Below are 19,528 nucleotides of genomic sequence, written 5' to 3'. Positions count from 1 at the left end.
GTTGGCTGCTTTTAAAAAAATGGTAGCTATTTGGGAAGACAGCTTGTCCACTCTGCTGTACATATATGATTCATGTGTGTCAAACATCTATATCCCAGGATTATCTGGAATTTATAATAAAAATGAGTTCTAATTTCATAGAGTGAAAGTTTTTGTGGGTTACCTTCTACAGAGTAAGCTGAAATTCCTAGCACTTCAGTTTCTCTGAGGCCAAAATGTGTCAGTGTGAAAGTCTTCTGAGGTTTTTTTATTCTGTCTGGAATGTAGTGGTCGGTATTCTGTTAACATTCCTCATCTAGTTATAAGTCATGCCAACCACCAGTCTTCCCATGTCCTTCCCTTTCAACTCAGGTATAACAGCACAACCCTTGTATAGCTTTTTCCAGGAATTAGAAGTGGCCACACCTATCAAACATGTGATGTGGGCAGCAAAACTGAGACTAGGGCTAGTGCTGTCGACTTGGCTTGCTTTTTCTGGCCTCTTGGAAACTAGATAGAGCAAGAAGCGGAGGGAACCTCCCTACCTGAATCTAGTCATCAGTCACCATACTTGGCCCTGTGAGCTGCACATTCTTTCACAGACCATTAGCTGAATGTGTGAATATAATGTTGTTACTGTTTGGGAGATGTTTGCTAGATCCAACAGGAAATCAGTCCTTCCCTTGTTTACCTAGATTGCCATGCCAAAATCGGCTCCCATGCTTGGTCTAAAGGAGGGGAGGGAGTAGTGCAGAAGCAAGTGGAGGAGAGGAAGGCAGAAAGCACTTCTTTGTATTCACAGAAGGCACCCAGAATATGTCCCTGTGAACTCCCTGTGGTAGGGCTTGCTCGATGGGGGAGAAGAGTACTGTCATAAATCTGCTGTGTCTGCTACCATTTATTTTGGTTTTGTAGCCTCTATTATGAAAGTTTATAGTCCTTAGATTTTACCTTCTCTCTTGTACCTTTTGCCCTGTGACCTGTGTTTCAGCATGATCCTGGGAGGATAACTGGGGAGCAGAGTAGGCTAATACTGGGGTAGAGAAGCCTATGGTAGACCTGTCATAAGTAGTCCTTATGCCCTGTACATCTTCATCCCCAGCTTGAAGGGAGGAATAAAAACTAGAGTTAGCATACTAGAAACCACAGACTCACAGCTGGTCTTGCCTTGGTAGGAGTCCATAATGAACAACCTTTATTGGCATTAGGATGTCAGACCTATAAGAATCATTTCTTTAAGTGTGTGTCAGTGGAGAAAGGGTCAAGAGTCATGTCCAAAAAGACCATATGATTTTAAACCACCTGAGCAAGAACATAGTGCAGCCACACCAAGCAGGGATGGTGGTCTTTTTAGGTTCATTCTTTAAATGTTCCCCCTTCTGCTTTCTCCATAGTTTCTTTCTTACTCTTCCAGACCTGCCTTTGTGTTTCTATAGTGTCTTCTTTAACCTAGCTTCTTTCTGTTGCAAAAAAAATTTCCTGAAAGCAAAGTTGACTTGGATAAGACCTGAAATTTAAGCCAGTCCGGGGGTATGTGGTGATCCTGAAAGACACTGGATAGCCTCCCAGGTATAGGACACATTGTTTTCTTTGGCAAGAGGTCCTGACAAAGAGAGGGTCTATATCACCTCAGTGTCTTTTCTGCTTGATGGCTTGCAGTTCTATCAGAAGGCCCTTTTTTGGCCACTTCGATGAAATTTTTCCCTTCTCAAACTTCAGTAACTGGGGTGTTGACCCATCAGGATATGATGGAGTGCCAGAAGCCTAGTATATAGGGGTATTAAAAACACCCAAATATGTACTAGGGTAAAGACACTAAAGAACAGACAGTTTACAGAGGATAAGAGCTGAGTTGTAAAGAAAAACAGGTAAAGCAAGAGATGGCATTCATTCACCAGTTCACTTCTCTGCCAGTGTGACTTTGACATCATTGTATCTCACTGAGCTCCTAGCAGAGAACTAACTCCTTTTCCTGTGTATTTTAGTCCTTTATCCTCTGCTCCTCTAGGACATTCGGAAAGTACCACTTAGATGGGCCACAACCCGTTCCCAAGGAACTGAGAGCCCTTGAAGTGGGAACCATGGCAAGTTCAGAAAAAACTGGGTCTCCTTATAGAAGAGGAGCTTAGCTGACTGCAGCCTGGAGGCCATACTGTGTGGGCCACAGGCCTTCAAGGGACAGGCTCAGAGCCATCCTGAGGCCACAGTACCACCTGGCAGGGCGATCCTGCCGTCAAAAAGCTTCCTGAGCAGATTCTTGGTGCTACTTGGCACTAGCCCCTTTCCCTCTGAGTCAGAGCTCTGTGAAGGGCATGGCTCCAATAAGCTGAGGTATCTAGTGTGTGGGCAGAGCTGGGAGCATGCAGTGATGACTTCAGATGAGGTTGTTCCTGAGTCGCTGTTCCTGCTCCAGGGAGAGCTCCGCATTGGCTCGATACGAATCTCCTGTGGCCAAAGAAAAATAGCTAAGTAACCACCCCTTCCACAGCCCCTCTCCTTTCATAACTTCAGACAGATCCGTTCTGCCCAGCTTGTCCTTGCCATCTGGTCAGTTATAGGCACAGGCGCCAGTCATCATCTATAAACAGACCTTGATTGGAAAGAACAGGCTATTTAGTTGGTTCTATTTAGATTCATTTTGTGTCCTTTGTTCTCTCTATGCCTGGGGAACTGATCCCTAGAGACCTCACCACCCTGGAGGTCAGAGAGTAGAGGGAGAAGAGAGGACAGCCATTTCTTTGCATAGTCTGGCTCTACAGTTCTGGGAGTGACCATCTGACTATAGCCTTGGCCAGGTTCACCATGGCTCTAGCTTTCATCTGACTCCAGGATGTCCTTTCTCCCTTCTGGTAGAAGGATCTGCAAAATTGTTTAGTTTTTTCTCTTCTTATTTTGCCCTGGAGCCAGGGCCAGTAGCTCACACCTATAATCTTAGCTACTCAGGAGACTGAGATCTGAATGCTATGGCCCAAGTGATAGAACACTATCCTTGAGCAAAAAGAAGCTCAGGAACAGTGCCGAGACTGAAAAAAAAAAATCTTCCCTGGATCAACTACTCCTCACTCTCCTATTTATTACCAGTCAGTTTTTGAAAACAAATGAGGCAGGAAGGTTGCTCCACAGTAGACTGCTTGCCTTGTATATGCAAGACCGGCTTCAACCCCTAGCACTACAGAAGGAAAGGGAAAGGAAAAGAATAAACGTTATCCTTGTTCCCTTGACTGAAATTTGTCTGTGTTTCCTAGAACTTCACAAGAAAACATCCAGAACTACCATAATTTTCCCTGGAGAGCACTTGGTAGGTTGGATGTTCATGGCTCTGTTTTACAAAAGAGCAAGAGAAGACAGTTGGGGTTTCCTGACTTCCTCAGCTACAAAGTGTTGGGATTTAATGTGGGATCTTGTGAAGCTGTCTGAAGCCAAATCCAATGCATCTGCTTATCCTTTCTTTGTCTTTTGCACCTCTTCCTCTCTGAAACCTTTTCTGGTCCCCAGGTTGCTTGCTGTCTTTGCTTGCTGGTGGTTATCTGTATTCTGCACATCCAACTCAGCACTCTTAAGAGTGCCTGGCACAGTGTTCACATGGTAATAGGCCTTAATACATGTTGACTGCAGGAGAAACTGTTCCACTCCACACCACAAATGCAAGAATGGCTGAGAGTACACTATCCTCTTCACAAATAAGATGAAGTAGAACAGTGACTTTCCAACTTCCCTGCTCCATTCCCTTGTTGCTTCTTTTACCTAACAGTACTAGCCCTGTAAGTGTTTCTGTTTCTCTTTGGCCCAATCCTAGAAGCAATGATCACAGCTGGAGGTAGGAACACAGATTGTGGGAACTTCTACAGTCACAGGCAAAGCCATGAGAATGGAGGAAAAGAAATGGCCTGGGAAAGAAAGTCATGACAAGGCTTGAGGTGACAGGAAGGATCCTAAGACAGATTGGAAACTTAAGTTTACAGTCAAAGAGCCCTAAGGGGCAGATAGGCATTCAGAAGTAGTTACTAGGGGAGGTTTTGATGGCCTGACCAATTCTAGAAGTTTACCTGTGAAGATGCCAAAACAAATTCACCTCTGGGGCCAGTGGGGCATGTGGCTTAGTGGTAGAGTGCTTGCCTAGCATGCATGAAGCTCTGGGTTTGATTCCTCAGCACCGCATAAACAGAAAAAGCTGGTAAGTGGTGCTGTGGGCTCAAGTGGTAGAGTGCTAGCATTGAGCAAAAGAAGCCCAGGAACAGTACCCAGGCCCCGAGTTCAAGCCCTACCACTAACAAAAATAAACATTTTAAAAAAGAAATTGACCTCTGTCCCATCCCTAGCAATCTATCCATTCACTCTTGGGTATGCTTAATGTCTTCCTGTGCCCCAAGCCCACCACACAAGGCTCTCCCAGTGGCCCTTGAATTACCTGTGTGGCAGTTGTGCAGCCAAATCCGCTGCCCGTCATATTTGCAACGGCAGCGCATCATGTTGTTGGAGAAATCTGACTCTGCCACCTCATTTGTGGGGTTCACAACCACCTGGAGTGGGGTGGGGGTCAAAAGAGAATGATGATGTGTAGGATCCCTTCAGTCACCTCCATTTTACAGAGGGAAACAGAACTACACAATATCCATTGAATTGGGAGACACACCCAGGCCCTTGGGATCCCTATTGGAATGTTCTTCCCCAGGTGTTTTTCACCCATGGCAAAGGTTGGAGTGTCAGGACTGTGATGAGGAACTGTATAAGGGGAAATGCCTTAATTTGGACCTGGAGAAGGCAAGGCCCCTCCAGTGCTTCCCTCAGGTCTCCTTACCTGGAAGATATAGTTCCCTGGCCTCACATCTGTGATATCCACCCACTGGCAGTCAATATCATGCCTGTAGGTATCCCAGCAGCCCACAGTCACTCCCTGCTCCCCAAAATTGGCACATGCATAGCGTCGCTGCATTCCTGCAAGGAAGGATACACCATTACCGAGGCACCAAGTAAGCATGTGGGACCAGGCACTCTGCTAGGAGCTTCGTGTACTTAGCATGTAATCCTTACTCCAGCCTTGTCATCTCAGTGCAGTTAAAACCAGTTCCCAGATTTGAGACTGGAGTTTCAGTTCATTGAGTATCCAAATTTCAGCTAAGTGTTGAACCTAGTATAAACCATGTGTGTGACAAAAAGATGATTACTTCAGATACACTACTTTAAAAAAAAATCCCTGCTGGTCTGAGAAATGTAGTTGAGAGATTCTCGCCCTATTGAGCTGACTTGTTCATCTATCCAACCCTCTGAAGATCTAGTAGATACCAGGTCATTCCTAAGAAACAGGGAAATCAGACAAATCCTGCCCTCACCCTAGCAGACAGCAAATATTATCCAAGATACAAAGTAGTTAGCCTTCTAAAATGTGGTGCAAAGTATGTTGGGATTTTAGAGGAAATGGAGACCTTCCACAATGTTGATCCTTTTGGATTCTGTTGAATGCTGGAGTCTCTGGATGTCTAGGGCTGTTAAACACAGAGGAATTCAATGCAAGGGGGATACACTGATAAACTCTGTACCTGTGGGACAGTTTGTGTCTTCTAGACAGAAGCTGGCCTTGTGCCCCTCGGCCACCTTGGAGCCATTGAGTGTGAGCAGGTCATAGTGGGTGAAGACTTCAATGCTGTGGTAGTGCCTACCGAAGAAGCAGAGCTGTCAGGCCCATGGTAACAGAGGGTCTACCCTGGAGGGGTTGGCAGGGAAGACTGAGGCACTAGGCCCCATCATTAAGCAGGGAGGAAGGTTATAATAGCAGGGCAGTGCCCCTCTCCCTTCCAAACCTGAGATTAGTATGGCCCACAGCCTACTCTGTTGGCTGGCAGCAAGGTACAGCTGTCCCTATCACCTAGTCATAACCTAGGTAGAAGAGGGAAAAGCTCTGTCCTGATCACCTTGGAGTAGCTGGTGCCTGGCTACAGGTGTGAGGCAGAGGTGGGAGGAAAGAGCACTGGTCTAAGGAACAGCTGGGAGGGAGCTTACTCTGCTCCCTGTCAATCTGGGACCAAATTGCTACCATAGTTTCCAATTCAGTATAATGACAACTCTTCATGCTACAGGAAAAGGTGCTCATTATCTCAGGCAAGCCAAGACCCAAAGTCACTGCCCATTCCTTTCAACTTTCCCTGCCCATGGCTATGTCCTGAAGAAAAAATAGTTCTTTCCCCTTCAGTTTTGCCTTTGTCATGGGCATTGTCCCTCTCTGTCCAGCCTGATGGGGAAGAATGCTCATTGTCTCCTTTCTAGCACCAGCCTGTGCCTGCCATTCTTTGGGGGCTTTGCTTCATGCCACTGCGGGAACCAGCAAGCCTTGTCTGCAGAGCCAGCATCCTCTTTTGGGCCTCTAGTTTTCTGGGAATCCCCATTTCTGAAGACAGACCCTAGGGCCCCAACATACAAAGATTGTATAAGGCAATGCTAACAGCACCAGCTGCTGCTGCTGGCTTCTCTCTGGGACTTCATTGTGGGAAGCAGATTCTGTGGATACCACCTGCACAGGTACATCTAAGGAAGATGAGGGATGAGAAAGGCAGGTAGATGCTACAAGGATCCCCTGTGAACACCTACCCCCACCCCGCTAACCCACTCCAGAGGTGTATGGGAAGGAAGACATGCAGTGTGCACAGCCCTCCTGGGGAATTGTGTCTAAAATCCTTTGGTCCATGAGCTCTGCTGTTTGTCCCTAACTTTCTAGGGCCAAGGCACTGGCAGGCACTAACCTGTGACACTGGTGCCAAATCCAGCCATGGCGTCCAATCTTGGGACGGAAGTCTGCCCGCCCCAGGTTGTAGATCTGTGAGGAGAAGCGCAACAGGCGCCGGTGTCCATAGGGCCATTCCATGTGGTCGGCGGACTTGGAGAGGCAATTCTCCTCATGAGCACAGTATAGCAGGCTGAGCGGGCGGTCCTCTAGGTAGGCTGTCTCTTGCACCAGCTGGGCATTCATCACTAGGTCTGGAGCACCTGGGTCAGAAGATATGGAGTGGGAGGGAAAGGCAGGAAGGCAGCGCTCGTGTGATCAGCCCGAGCCCAGGCTTGCCTCCAAACTAAGCTCTCTGATGGGAGCCCGAAAAAGCAGTTAAGTCACGTGTTTTCTAATTATGATGAAAGGAAGAATCCATCACTTTAAGATAGGAGATAGGATCATGTCTAAGGTTGTCAACTCAAGCCAGGTCACCAGGGTTCATTCTTGTGTCATGTGTCTGACTACACCATCTTCCAGCTTTGTGACTGCTTGGCTTTTTTGTTGTTGTTTTAGTCCTCTGCAAGCTGGAGATAAGATTACTGATAGGAATATGACAATACATCTAGATCATTGTCTGCCCCACAATAAGCCAGCAGGCAATGGGTATAACCTACCATTTCTTTTGTAAAATGCTTTTCAGCATTTATACAGCCTTTATGTAGCTTGGTGCATACATAAAACACTCTTGAAAATTTCTGCTGATACCAAACTCCATTAATTTAGCCAATTCCCTGACTTTGCTTCAGTGTCCAGGGTGAGCCAGAAAGGATGGTTGGAGGAGCTTGTTTCCCAGGAGTTCCTGAGTACTGCTCTTCCAGCCTGAGCAAGGGTTCCCTGGTCTGGGCCACACTGGGCAAGTCCGGTAGTTTTCTGTATGTAAAAATCCAATCTGCCTGGATCTTATTAAGCAGCTCAGCCTCTGTCCTCTACTCTTCCAGGGACCTTAATCTCTGATAGCACATGTCTCTACCCTTGTTGTTCCTGTGTCAGTACAGAAATAGGGAGATTCAGAGCTGTTGCCATGTAACCTCAACAGACAAAAGAGGCCCCTTCTCAGTCCTTGTCCATGACAAAACACCAAGCTGCCATGGAAGTATTTGGACAGTAGCCCTTCATGTGGAAGGGTGGAGAGCGTGCCCTGGCATGCTGAGTCCTTGGTGCTGAGGGAATGAAACCTCATCACTCTGCAGAGGAGGGTGTGATGGGTGGACCCCGTGCTCTGCCCAGCAGGCACTGCACAGAGAGGAAATCCAGAGCTCCCTGATGAGTTCAGGATGTTTTGGACTGAAGTGTGGCGGGGAAGAAGGTCAAAGGGTTACTAGGGCTGGCGCCAGCCTGCAACCTTTGAACTACATATAGTCATCTTGGCCTAAGCTGTGTTGGGTAGTGTAGCAAATGTTGCTGTCCTTCGAGCCTGGGTCTGTGAGTAAAGCCTTGCCACAAACTGGTCTTGTCCCCAGGTTTTCTGGGTAAATCCCGGAACTCAGGAAGGGCATACACAGGCCTTCTGCCCCAGGGTGCCTCACATTTATATCTCCCCTACCATGGCTCTCAAGCTGTTTTTCTTACAGACAATAACATGTTTTGTTTACACATGCACATAGCCCCAAGAAAGAAACACGATCCTTCCTAAGTGTAATACACTCTTGTTTACCGTAAAAAATAAAAACTGCTGGGCATAAACCCCAGGTTGAGAAACCCTGTGTGTCTCCTGTGTTTTCTCATTTTCTCAGTTTTAATTCACCTGGTACCTCCAGAGCGACAGGACAGGCTTTACATCCTGATGTAACAGCTGGCACTTCTACTCCCGACCCACACCTGCCTGTCCACGCCCGTGAGCCCCTCCTGTAACTCACTGTTCATGCAGGCCACTCCGGCTGAGAAGCGCCCGGCGCCGTGGGAACAGTGCACAGGACCGTGCCTCGCACACTGCTGCAGGGCTAGCTCTGTGCCTGAGCAGCGCATCCCGCTCATGACCACTTCTCTGGCCTCCGGCGTCCCCTGCCAGTACCAGGTGTCCTAAGAAGATAGCCAGCATCACCTGGTCAGAGCCAGAGGTGCCGTGGGAGTCATCTCTTACGTACAACTAAATTTTAGCCCACACCACCCATCCTCACCAGGCTGGATACAGCCTAGGCCACGAAATCTTCACTGATAAGAACCCCCAGCCCCCTGGGGTGGTCCATCATCACATCGGACCCCTGTGGGATTAGGGATTTCTTCCTTGTATGGAGACAAAACATCACTGCCTGTGGCTTCCATCTGATGCCATTCCTATCCGTATCTTGGAAGACAGCCCTCTCTGAGGAGAAGGAGTCTATGCCCACATCCCACACAGATGCTGTATTCTATTTTCTCTAGTTGCTGCTCACACAGTAGATAGGAGTATCTACTCATTTTCCCCAGACTGCCATTAGCTTGGTCCAGCCCAGCATCTTTTCCTACCTGGACCACTATAGTAGCTTAGGCATGTTTTCCTATATTCAGGTTACTCAGTACTCAAATGTTTTCCAAGTAGCAAAGGAAGAAAGCGTCTAAAAATCTGGGGTGCAGGTGGTAAGCTGTCTTATCTTTCTCTTGAACTTTGTACCCACTCCCTTGAGAGAGACATGGCAGCCCATCTCCCAAATTTCCTCAATAGACATGAGCTGTCTGTGGCCACAGGGCTTGTGTGCGCTGTTTTACTCCCCTCCCACCTCATCTGGCTGACTTCTCGCCTTCCCTAAAGATACAGCTGTGTATCTGGTCGTGTGAACACTTTACTAATAAGTGCCTCAGCCGTGGCTCCTGCGGGCAGTATAGCTGGCCCCTGGCATCACATAAGCACATGCTTTCATTCTGCGTGAGTTGCTGAGTGAGTGAATGAAGGGCCTGAAAGCTCTGCTCCTTTCCATCCAGGAGGTTCAGGTTGTAGAGAAGGAGCCAGACAGAAACCTACCTTGATGGCAAAGTTGGCAAAACCCAGGCCAAGCTGTCGGCAGACCACCATAGCTTCGGTGAGCCCCCAGTGGTCACTGCACACTGTCCCCCAACGTGGGATCCCGTGCACCTCCACCTGCACCTCCACCACGCCCTCCTCTGGGCTGCGCCCGCCAGCCAAGCGCACCTGCAGTGGTTAGAGGCCTGTGAGGGATATGTGGATATGGCTTCAATCTCTGATTTCCTCCCGATTGCCATGGGTCTATTCCACCCAGGAGAAGGACAGCACAGGGCTGTGAGTCTGGAGACCTCCCAGGTCAGCTGAGTGTGACTCTAGGCTAGATATTATCCCTCCCCAGGCTTGTTTCCTCTATTAAGGAAGGACAGGCTACCAGGTGGCCACTAATGTCCCTGCCCACAGGAGCAATCTGACCCAGGCTTCTTCCCTGGGACTTGTCTTCCTCCTACCTAAAATCCCACCATGAGTGACATAGCCCCTAATGCCCTCCCTAGTGCTGGCAACCTGTGGCTCTGGCCTTAGGCACCTTCTTCCTCAGCTTCAGTAGGAGTGTGTGCCTACAGAGCCCCGTGTGCCCGTTTCTCTAGGGCTGCAGACAAAGAGAAGACTTCCAGGCTGGCTGCTCAGGTGGGATCACCAGCCCTATGTTTCCTGAGCCCCTCTCCCTGGCTCAAGGAGGGGTCCTAGGGGTGTCCCAGTGGCTCCCAGACTCCGCTCTGGAGACATACTCAAGCCCGTACTCACCTGGTTCTGGAAACCCATGTCTGGGATGTTGCACCTGACAGAAGCATCATTTGCATGTTGACAGCCGGTCTGGGACCCTTCCAGGCTGAGGCAGTCACTGAGGCTCTGCTCATAGCCCCTGCAGCGCACCTCACTCAAGTGGATGGGCCCGAGTCCTGGGGGCAGGGGGGGAGGGTGGTGGTGGTGGTGGTGGTGAACAGTCTGTGTGAGCATCCACCTCTGTAGTCCACCCCGTGCTTTCTCTCCTCAAAAAGGAGGACCTTTCCGTTCTGAGCCTCGGCACCCCAAAACAAAACCTCCAAGAGAGGAGAGACAGAGGGTGGCATATCTGGGTCCTCTGGTTCCACCCCCAGCCTCCTGGCTCACCTTGGCCCAGCTGGGCCCCAAAGAGGGCCTCCCGTGCAGAGCCAAAGCCGAGCTGACGACACACCACACTGGCAGAGATGAGGTTCCATCTGTGGTCACAGACGGTGCCCCACTGGTGGTTCATGAGCACTTCCACGCGGCCCTCGCCAACCTGGGCCCCAGCGCGCAGGCGCACCTTCAGTTCCTGCTGGGAGAGGAGAAAAGCAGCTTCACGAAGGGGCAGCTAGAGGAGCTGGGCTCCCACCTGCAGCTCCAGGGCCTTCAAGCTCCACGGCCTGAGCGGAAGCGAGGAAGGCCGCATGCATTCTGATCCTGCTTGGAACTCTGTGGTATGTCACCTTGAACAAGCCAGTTTTCTCTCCCTCTACTTCTCCAGGGACAAGTGTGGGTGAAGTGCCTCATAGTTCTCACTCACCTACTTTTGTAACACAGAACCAAGCTCAGCTTCAATGCCTTCAGCTGAATGGGCTGCAGCTATGATCTAATTACTGTTTTTTACTATCACCTTCTATTCATGGCAAGTGATTTCTGCTTTCCATTTATGGTAGGGTTATAAATGATCCCTTTTAAATTAATTCCAAGGTACTCCCCATTCTGAGTCAGTCCCCTCCTCCCTGTCTGGGTCCTCTTCCACCCCACCCCACTGAGCATCAGGGTCTTGTTGAAAGCACAGGTTGGGTACAGAGCATCTTGAGGCTTACCTCTGTTTGGGACTCCTTGCGACGGGACTTTGCTTTCAGTGAGCGGAAATAGGGCCCTGCTACACAGCTGACCACAGCATGCATGCCACCTGGACAGGCCGGGCGCAGCTTGCCCCTTCCTGGAGACACCTGTACCTGGCAGTTGGCCAGGTGGGGCTCTGTCCCCAGACAGTTGACCCGGTGGATCCAGAAAGAGTTCTTACTGGCCAGGCCATTGAGCCTGGAAGACAAGGGAGACTGAAGGTGAAGGAAACTCAGGGAGGCCAGGGGAGAGAGGAGGAAGGAAGGGCAAGGAGCCCTTTGTGCCACACCTCTTCACCTCCTACCTTGTAGGCACGACTACTTACCTAGATTTTGGATCCTTCATCTTCAAATTCCAGACTTTCCTATGGCGGGAGCAAGCAGATGGGGTAGGAGGTGAGCAAGGGTGCAGGAATTTCACCCCCTGCCATTCATGATCTCCAAGAGTTACTCTTTCATTTACACCGGACTTTGCAGTCTGCAAACTTGTTTGCTGATCCTATGTCATTGCTAAGTTTCACAGTAGCCGGATAAGGTGTGACCACCTCATAAATAATCATGGCCCCATTTTACTAGGACCTTTTGGGCTTGATCTATAGTGGGGTCTCCACTGTCTGGGCCACCCAGGGACAAGCATTCACATCTGCCCTCCACCCAGCCCAGATGAAAGTAGTGTTCAGAAGGCTCTCTGAGAGAAGAGACTGGAGAAAGGTCCTCTGGAGACAGGTGGACAGGGCCTTGCTGGAGGGAGAGGGGGGAGAGAAGGAGCTGCCACCCAGAGACACCCAGACTGTAATCAGGGCTGCCTTCCTCATGGGTGGTGGGTGAGTCAGTAAGGATCAGTGTGCAATTACCAGGCAGCAGGGAGCCAGGGCCCACGTCCCCATCACTCCCAAAGATGGAATTGTGTAGCTGCCCGGCAACCCCCTTCCTTCAGGACCTGGGTCATCTCAGACAGAGGCACAGGGCAGAACACCCAGGGACTTGCTGCTTTGATGAAATGTGATGCACTCATCAGGTTTGGGGGCAGATGACTGGAGGATGCTGAAGGAAGGAGAGCCTCAGAGTTCTTGCCAATATAGTGCCAGTGGGCCTGGGACTGGCCTTGTGATTTACTGAGCTGATGTAATCTGCTCTGACAGTTCTGCCACGTTTCTGACAGAATATTTTTTAGGTCTCCTCTTCCCACACTGGCTCCACCCAGTGCCTTGCTTACATGCAAACCCAATCGAAGGGTTGACATCATTCATGAGGCAGTGGATTGTTCCCCAAGGCTTCACGGCTAGTTACTGATGGAGCTGAGCCCAGTGTGCAGTTTGTCTATATTCGTGGGTGACACTGGATAGCTCCTCATTAAAAATCTATCTTCTTAATCTGGGATATAGATTTACATTCACCAAACGTTTTCATTTTGTACAGTAGTCAATTCCTTTTATGGGTAGCAAACAGAAAGTTCTATTTTCTCACCTCCTTCTAGGTATTTCTCAGGATCTCAGAACTCACCTTTGCTCATTCATATAACTATTCCAAGGTATCTGTGAAACCCAGGAAGTCCAGACCCAATCCTCTATGGAGCTGTTTGGAGTTGTTTTGTGTATGACAGGTCACAATCACAAACACGAGCCCTGCCAATCCATCCCCCCCAGCCCTCGCTGAACCCTCCATCTCCTTCCACAGTCCCAGCCCCTCCTACCTGTAGTAGTGGCTGTTGACAGGCACTTGTTTAGGGAAGCCCAGCATCCCACACACCACTCTGCTATTGTTCATGGTCCAGCCCTGGTCACACACCTGCCGCCAGTGGCCCTCGTACCGTACCTCCACAGCCCCCTCGGTCACAGGGCTGCGCCGCTTGGCGCTGGCAAGGATGGGCTTGAGGCGCACCTCCTCCAGACGCCGGCCCTGCAATGTGCAGAGGAGGAACCTGGTCAGAGCTCTGACAGTTCATCTTCTGGCCCCTTCATTGCTTCTGAGCGGGAGGCATCCCACAGGGTGAGTGAACAGCAGAACTTGGGTTTGACTAGGCTCTTCACCCCATCTTGTCTGTTGAACTAGAGAGTACAGCAGTGGCGGGGGGGGGGGGGGGGGGAAGAACTGTGCCCTCCTGGGGACCAGACAGGAGCTCATGAAATTTAGAAGGCTTCTCCTGGGCATGGAGGTTGTTACCCCTGGGATTCCCTTCAGGACCCTGCCACCTCACTCTGAGGTGACTCAGGCCAGCGTGGAGCTCCCCCACTATCAAGGCCCTCTGCATTCAGTGAGCAGTTGTCCTCAGGCAGAGGCTGCCTGGTGGCCGAGGGCAGGAGCCAGGGCTCTACCCTCCCCACTCCTGTTGTTTGGCTTGGGCTGTTTTTAGCTCACCGTTGTTTGTGCTGGGAAGAGGCAGCAATTGTGGCCACATCTTGTGGGTGAAGTGGTCCTCTCGCTCCCCCCCCCCCCACCACCACCTCCCTTGTGGGGAGCAGTTTCTTTGATTCCCAGCATGCCTAGCCACTTATTCCTCTTGCCTGCCTGAATCAAGATAGGGCCCTCTGTCCATGCACCTGCTCCAGGCCCGAAACCTTCAGATTCTGCTCAGTCCAGCTCTGCTCTATCTCTTCTCCCTCTTCCAGGCTAATCATCTAGGAAGTTCTGTCTTGAACCAACCAGGTCACAGCCTTAACAGCCTCCTCACCTGGGGCCCGAGGGCATTGGAAACCCGCTCAGAGATGTAGCCACGCTGACGCTGGGGGTGACATACCACCCCGACATCTTCTGAGTGGCTACAGTCACTGACACCCCAGCCATTAGAGCCGCACTGGTCCAGGGTGCTCTCAGTACCCACACAGCGCACATTGTCCAGCCAGATAGGTCCTGAGGGGGAGAGGAAGGGAAGCTCAAGGATGCACAGAGAGGCAGCTGCAGCTCCATTTCTGGAGACTTATCAAGTCTCCTCCACATGCTGAGTAGAAAATAGGGAGAAGGTTGGTTTTCCTTTTGTTGTCAAAATCATAATCAATTTCTGGAAAATGGCATGCAGATATAGTTATTGGACCCATCCATCCACATCCAACCATCTACCCATCTACCAATCCATCCATCCATCCATCCACCCAACCACACTGGCTAAGAGCCCACTGTGTGACACCATGGCTACATTCAAGGATTAGAATTTAGGGATGGAGGTGGCCTCATTACAGAAAGATGGAGCAGGGATCATCTGCAGTTGGGACACTCAGGAAGTGTCTCATGGTGACCATCTGAGGTGGGCATTAAGCATGGGTGGGCATCTAGAAGTTTTTGTTGGAGCCTCAGTGAGCCCAACCTCTGAGAGAAGCCCTCTTATTATCTCCTTGCCATCCTGAGGGGTAGCACCGTCACTCACCCTCCCCTTGGCCATATTTGGCACTGTGGGCCCAGGTCAAGGCAGACTCAAAGCCCAACTGGCGACAGACCACGTTGGCTTCCTGGAGAGTGAAGTCGTCATCACACACGGTGCCCCACTGGCCCTGGTGCAGCACCTCCAGGCGGCCCTCCTCTGGTCGGCTCCCTGGGCCCACCAGCCTAAGCTTCTTGGTACCCAGCGACTGGGAGAGGCTGGGAGAGGCTTGGCCTAGCACCAGCAGTAGAAACAAGGAGATGGTGGCTGGTGAAGACGATGTCATGGTGACTTCAAGGGCCTGGGGAAGGTGTAAATAGTGATTACCATGTCCAATCACAACCACAGGCCCCCTCAGCGGTGTACTACAAGGAGAGAAGGGAGCCTGTCTTCAGGTGGAGTCCTCCTAGGGGAGTGGCCCAGGGTCTCCTGACTCAAGAGATACTTCCCTCTCCTATCTTTTGATGCTCTCAGCATTCTGAGCAAAGGTGTAAAATGCCACCTTCCCCATGACTGCTGGGGTCAGCAAAGGTTATTAGCGAGTCAAGATCTCTTCCATTCATTTGTTGTGTAGGTTGGCCAAGTCTCTGCAATCTACTCGGCACTAGTTCTTTACTTCCGAGGTGAGGAGGTTGGACCAAATATCATCTAATATTTCCTTCTGCTTGGATTTTCCATGTTGCAGGCCCATCTAGCAGTGTGATCTGTGCACTGATGCAGCAGACACTTTCAGAGGACTCGCTTTGGTCCAGTTAGCAGAACAGGTGCTTGGACACAGAAATAAGACATCAGCCTGGTGTGGGGCTCCTCACACAAAAACGACGGGAGCTGGCATACAATCCTAGCTACTCAGAATTCAGAGCTCAGGATGATCAAGGCACAAGGCCAAACGAGGGGAAAAGGTTCTGAGACCTCATCTAAACCAATAAAAATCTGTGTGTGGTGGTTCACATCTATCATCTCAGCTATTCAGGAGGTATAATAGGAGGACTGCAGTTCAAAACAGCCTGGGAAAACACAAAGAACCCCAAACTAGCCCCTAGCTAAAGCGAAAGGGGGTAGAGGAGATGGCTTAAGGGACAGAGGGTCTGTCTGGTGTGTGATTTCTTGAGGCCAAAGTCCAGTACTGAAAAATAAAAGAAATGGAGAGACATCAGATATGTTCATTACCTTCACAACACACAGAGAAGAGGAATCAGGAAAGGCTTTCAAAGAAGGGACACAACCTGGGCCTTGCTGGAGGAGTAAGAGTTCTTCTAGGTAGGAAAGGTAGGAAATGGTTCTCCTAGATAGAAAAGGTGCTCCAGATAGAAAGGACAGGATGGGTAGAGGAGGGAAGTGGGGGGAACAAGTGAGATTGTTCAAGAGCAGGAAGTGCCATCTCTTACTCCCATACTACAGTGCTGGGGTCTCTTTAGAGGGGAAGGAAGTAGACAAGGAGGACCCAGATGATTAAGGGTTCTGAGCACCTTGTGGTAGGTTTGCTTTTCACAAGTGTGGGGGGGGGGCAAACAGAAGGGGGAGGAGACACAGAGAGAGAGAGAGAGAAGGCTTGAGTACAGACTGGGGGAATTGGACTGCCTGGATTCAGATTCCACTGCCCTTATTAGTGAAGGTGATTTGTGATTTGGGACAATTCTGGACCTCACTCACTGTGACCCTCTGTAAAGTAGGCATATCAGTAACACCTGCCATATAGGGATTTTGCAAAAATTAACCAATGGGTACTCGCTGAGCCCTCAGAAGAGCAGGCCCTCCATAGCATGGTGTCCTTCTTTGTACCAGTCTCCAGATTTGCTCCATTCCCTGTACATCCCCTTAAATCTTTCCAGGCTCCAACATTATTGCCTTTCAACATTGATGGTGTCACTACCAGCAGAACATTCTCCACTGCTTCCATGTCCCTTGCCTGTCTTCATACCTGAGCCACACCGAAGTCACTTGGCCATTAGGACCCAGTGGTCACATAGTCTGGACCCGGAGATGATCTTTCCTCCCCACCATTCCCTGGAGTCAGGATGCTCCTAGTTCTCCCACAAATGGAGTTAAGTTTTCCTCCGAGTTCCTCCTCCATGCAGAATAAGGGCTGGCCCTGAAGGATGACATGTTCTGACAGGCCCCAGGAAGGGCTAACCAGGTCAGCTGATTGGCTTGTTGTTGAAGTCCCCCAGCATGGAGGGGGCCTTGTGAGAGGCCGTGGACAGTTCCAGGCCAGCAAGTTCCCTCCAAGGGCCAGGGGTGGGCTTCTGCTGTAGGACTCTGGGCACTGGGCCAAGACAGCTTCTTCTATGTAGTCTGCCAGGAGGCACAACCCCTGTCTCAGCCCTCCTGCCTCTTGTAGCTTTTATCCACACTAAATTTGTCTTCTCATTCCCCAGATGTTGCCTTTGCTCTCATTGCTACTTCTACTGTGTATCTTGGACTGTTCAACTCCTACACCTTCTTCAACACCCAGCTCAACTACTACCACCGCCTCCAGGATGCTTTCTCAGGCCCCTGTCTTCTTGGTCCTTGGAGCACTTGCTTCCTGACTCCACAGATCTGTTGCCCCAGTAACTGCACACAGGACGAGGCTGAGAATTAGCCCTGAGAAGGAGGTGGCCTCCACCGCTGGTCTTTTTCCTAAGTGAAGGAGAAGTGGGTGGGATGGGAAAGGAGAAGAGAGAGGAAGGAGAAGTGAAGGAGGAGATGGAAAGGAGAAAACAGAGAAAAAGGAGAAGGCAATCATACTTTAAAAAAAAAACACATTTAAAATAGCTACTGAATGCTCATCTCCACGTTACTTACAGAGGAGATCAGGCCCAGAGAAGCCAAGAGACCTTGGCTAGTCAGGATGCCAGCAGACTGCCTGGGAAAAAAGGCCCAGCCTCTCAAAACCTCAAGTGATGGATGGGAGAGGAGGGAGAAGAGGGAAGGGAAGAAGGAAGAGGGAATGAAAGTGAACCCTGTTGGTGGTTGATTTATGATCCAGGCCATGGCTTGAGGGCCATGGTGTGGGTGCCAGCACTGAGTGCTACCCAGTGACAGATTCAGGACCCTGCCAGCTCTAGGCAGAGAGGCACCTGCTCTAGGTGCTGCCAGGGGACACTGGCTCTGCCCTGGCCCAGTGGGGAGGGTTGGAGGAGGGTAAGGCTGGGAGAAAGCACCAGGGCTTGTACTGTCCTGGAGGTACTAGTTTGGGGATGGTAACCCCTTCTCTGTAGCTCCCTGGGGTGAGGCTTCTGCCTTGGGCCTTGTCCCCTCCCCAGGACTGCTGACTGAGGGTGTGGAGTGTTGCCAGCAAATGGGCTCTGGGTTCCACCTGTGGGAAACTCACCTTCTAGCATAGTCAGTTCTGGGCTGGTTAGCTAGGGAGTCCAGCTCATAACCCCCAGGTCTCATAAATGACTTCTGAGGCTACTCCCCCCTCCTCCTCTGTGCTCCCCACCCCGACTGAGAAATGGTTACGCATCGTATGATCACAGCCCCAACACGCAGGCACCCCCCAGGGACCAGTGCGCACCACCCATGCCGGCCTTGAGCCAACCACCCCCCTCCCCCAAGCTGATCACTGGTCCATATAGGAGCAGGTTGTCAGCAACTCCAGTGTCAGGGAAACTGTCTATGGGACACCCTCCCCCTATCTATCCCATCCCCCAGCCTTCAGGGACTCCCAGAGGCCTGCCGATCCAGGAGAGGCAGAGGATGGACAGAAGTCAGACAGCAAGAATCAGACGCCAGGCTGGAGGCCCAGCCGGGCGGGGGAGCTCACCAGCCGGATCGCGGACATCAGGGCAGGGTCTGGCGCCCGTGGTGGAGCAGCGCTGACCGGGCTCCCTGGGCCACCCTGGGGGCCTTTTATCCACCAGTCGCCGGCCCCCAGCCAGGGCCCATGGGGGAGGCCCCAGGCCCCGCCCCGGGCGCGCCAAATGCGGGCGCCCCGCCCCGCCGGCCCTGCGCCAGGCGCGCGCTGCCCGGGACAGAACGCAGCCCGGCCGGCCGGGAAGTCCCGGGGCTCGGGGCTCGGGGCTCGGGCTGGAGCTCCAGTCTCCCTGGGGGCCGGGCGAGCACGCGCCTTCCTCCTTTGCCCACCCCAGGAGTCACATTCAGTTCCTTCCCGTGGGAGCGCCTTGCTGTCCCGGGGCCAGACCTCAGGAGTTCCTGGCTGCAGGACAAGGCAGGCAGCCTTTTGGGAGGCGGCGGGATGGGGGGGTGGGGGTTGAGCCCTCCATCCAGATGCCTTTGAGATGAGGTGCTGCAGCTCTGCTCCATGTCACGTCCCCCACATGTATTGCCTGCTACTTGGGGGAAGTGGGGTGGCCGTCTGTTGGCCCACTGTACAGTGGAGGACGCTGAGGGGCAAGAGATACAGCGACTTGCTCCCCAAGCCAATAAAGAGGAGAAGAGGGAGGGCACTGGAACCTTCCTCAAAGTTGGCTGAGGCGACCTGGGGCCTTGGCAGGCTCGTGGGGGAGGTGAGAGTAGAGAATGGGATTGGGGTAGGGGTAAAGAATAGAAGGAATATCAAAAGGGCTGAGAAGGGAATCCCAGCAGGAGTATCCAGGTGCTCCAACCCCAGCCCTGACCCCCCCCCCCCCCCCCAGTTTCTTTCCCACAGTCCTGGACTCCCTGATGTCAGCAGGACCTCATCTATGAAATGGGCAGAGGATTCCCCCTTTTCTTTC

General features: G+C 51.3%; 1 protein-coding gene across 4 annotated transcripts; it reads right to left on the bottom strand.

The window, feature by feature from the left end:
• Window positions 1-948: 948 nt before the first annotated feature.
• On the bottom strand, window positions 949-18,731 carry Loxl4 (lysyl oxidase like 4). 4 transcript variants are annotated; one of them, XM_048338516.1, is made up of 16 exons: window positions 18,616-18,660; window positions 16,446-16,526; window positions 14,871-15,165; window positions 14,181-14,359; window positions 13,203-13,408; window positions 11,836-11,874; window positions 11,489-11,708; window positions 10,788-10,974; window positions 10,422-10,576; window positions 9,678-9,845; window positions 8,596-8,758; window positions 6,714-6,957; window positions 5,517-5,632; window positions 4,778-4,914; window positions 4,388-4,499; window positions 949-2,424 (listed from the first exon to the last, which is right to left on the bottom strand). In XM_048338516.1, exons 3-16 carry the CDS (start codon window positions 15,148-15,150, stop codon window positions 2,354-2,356), a joined length of 2,277 nt encoding a protein of 758 aa, XP_048194473.1. In that variant the 5' UTR covers window positions 15,151-15,165; window positions 16,446-16,526; window positions 18,616-18,660; the 3' UTR covers window positions 949-2,353. The 4 variants fall into 4 exon arrangements, with proteins under 4 accessions (XP_048194473.1, XP_048194472.1, XP_048194471.1 ...); XM_048338515.1 differs by lacking the exon at window positions 16,446-16,526 and having other exon boundaries at window positions 10,788-10,971; window positions 18,616-18,731; XM_048338514.1 differs by lacking the exon at window positions 16,446-16,526 and having other exon boundaries at window positions 18,616-18,730.
• Window positions 18,732-19,528: the final 797 nt, after the last annotated feature.

This window comes from Perognathus longimembris, chromosome 2 (assembly GCF_023159225.1).
Source record: "Perognathus longimembris pacificus isolate PPM17 chromosome 2, ASM2315922v1, whole genome shotgun sequence".
Taxonomy (NCBI): Eukaryota; Metazoa; Chordata; class Mammalia; order Rodentia; family Heteromyidae; genus Perognathus; species Perognathus longimembris.
Note: the sequence above shows the minus strand (reverse complement) of the source record. Positions and strands in the feature narration are given on the sequence as shown.

Coding starts and splice junctions, on each gene's coding strand:
- Loxl4 (XM_048338514.1), bottom strand. Junction 8,759..9,677: donor TTGCCAACTTTGCCATCAAG/GTAGGTTTCTGT, acceptor CTATCTTCTTAG/GACACCTGGTACTGGCAGGG. Junction 6,958..8,595: donor CGGAGTGGCCTGCATGAACA/GTGAGTTACAGG, acceptor CTTCTGACCCAG/GTGCTCCAGACCTAGTGATG.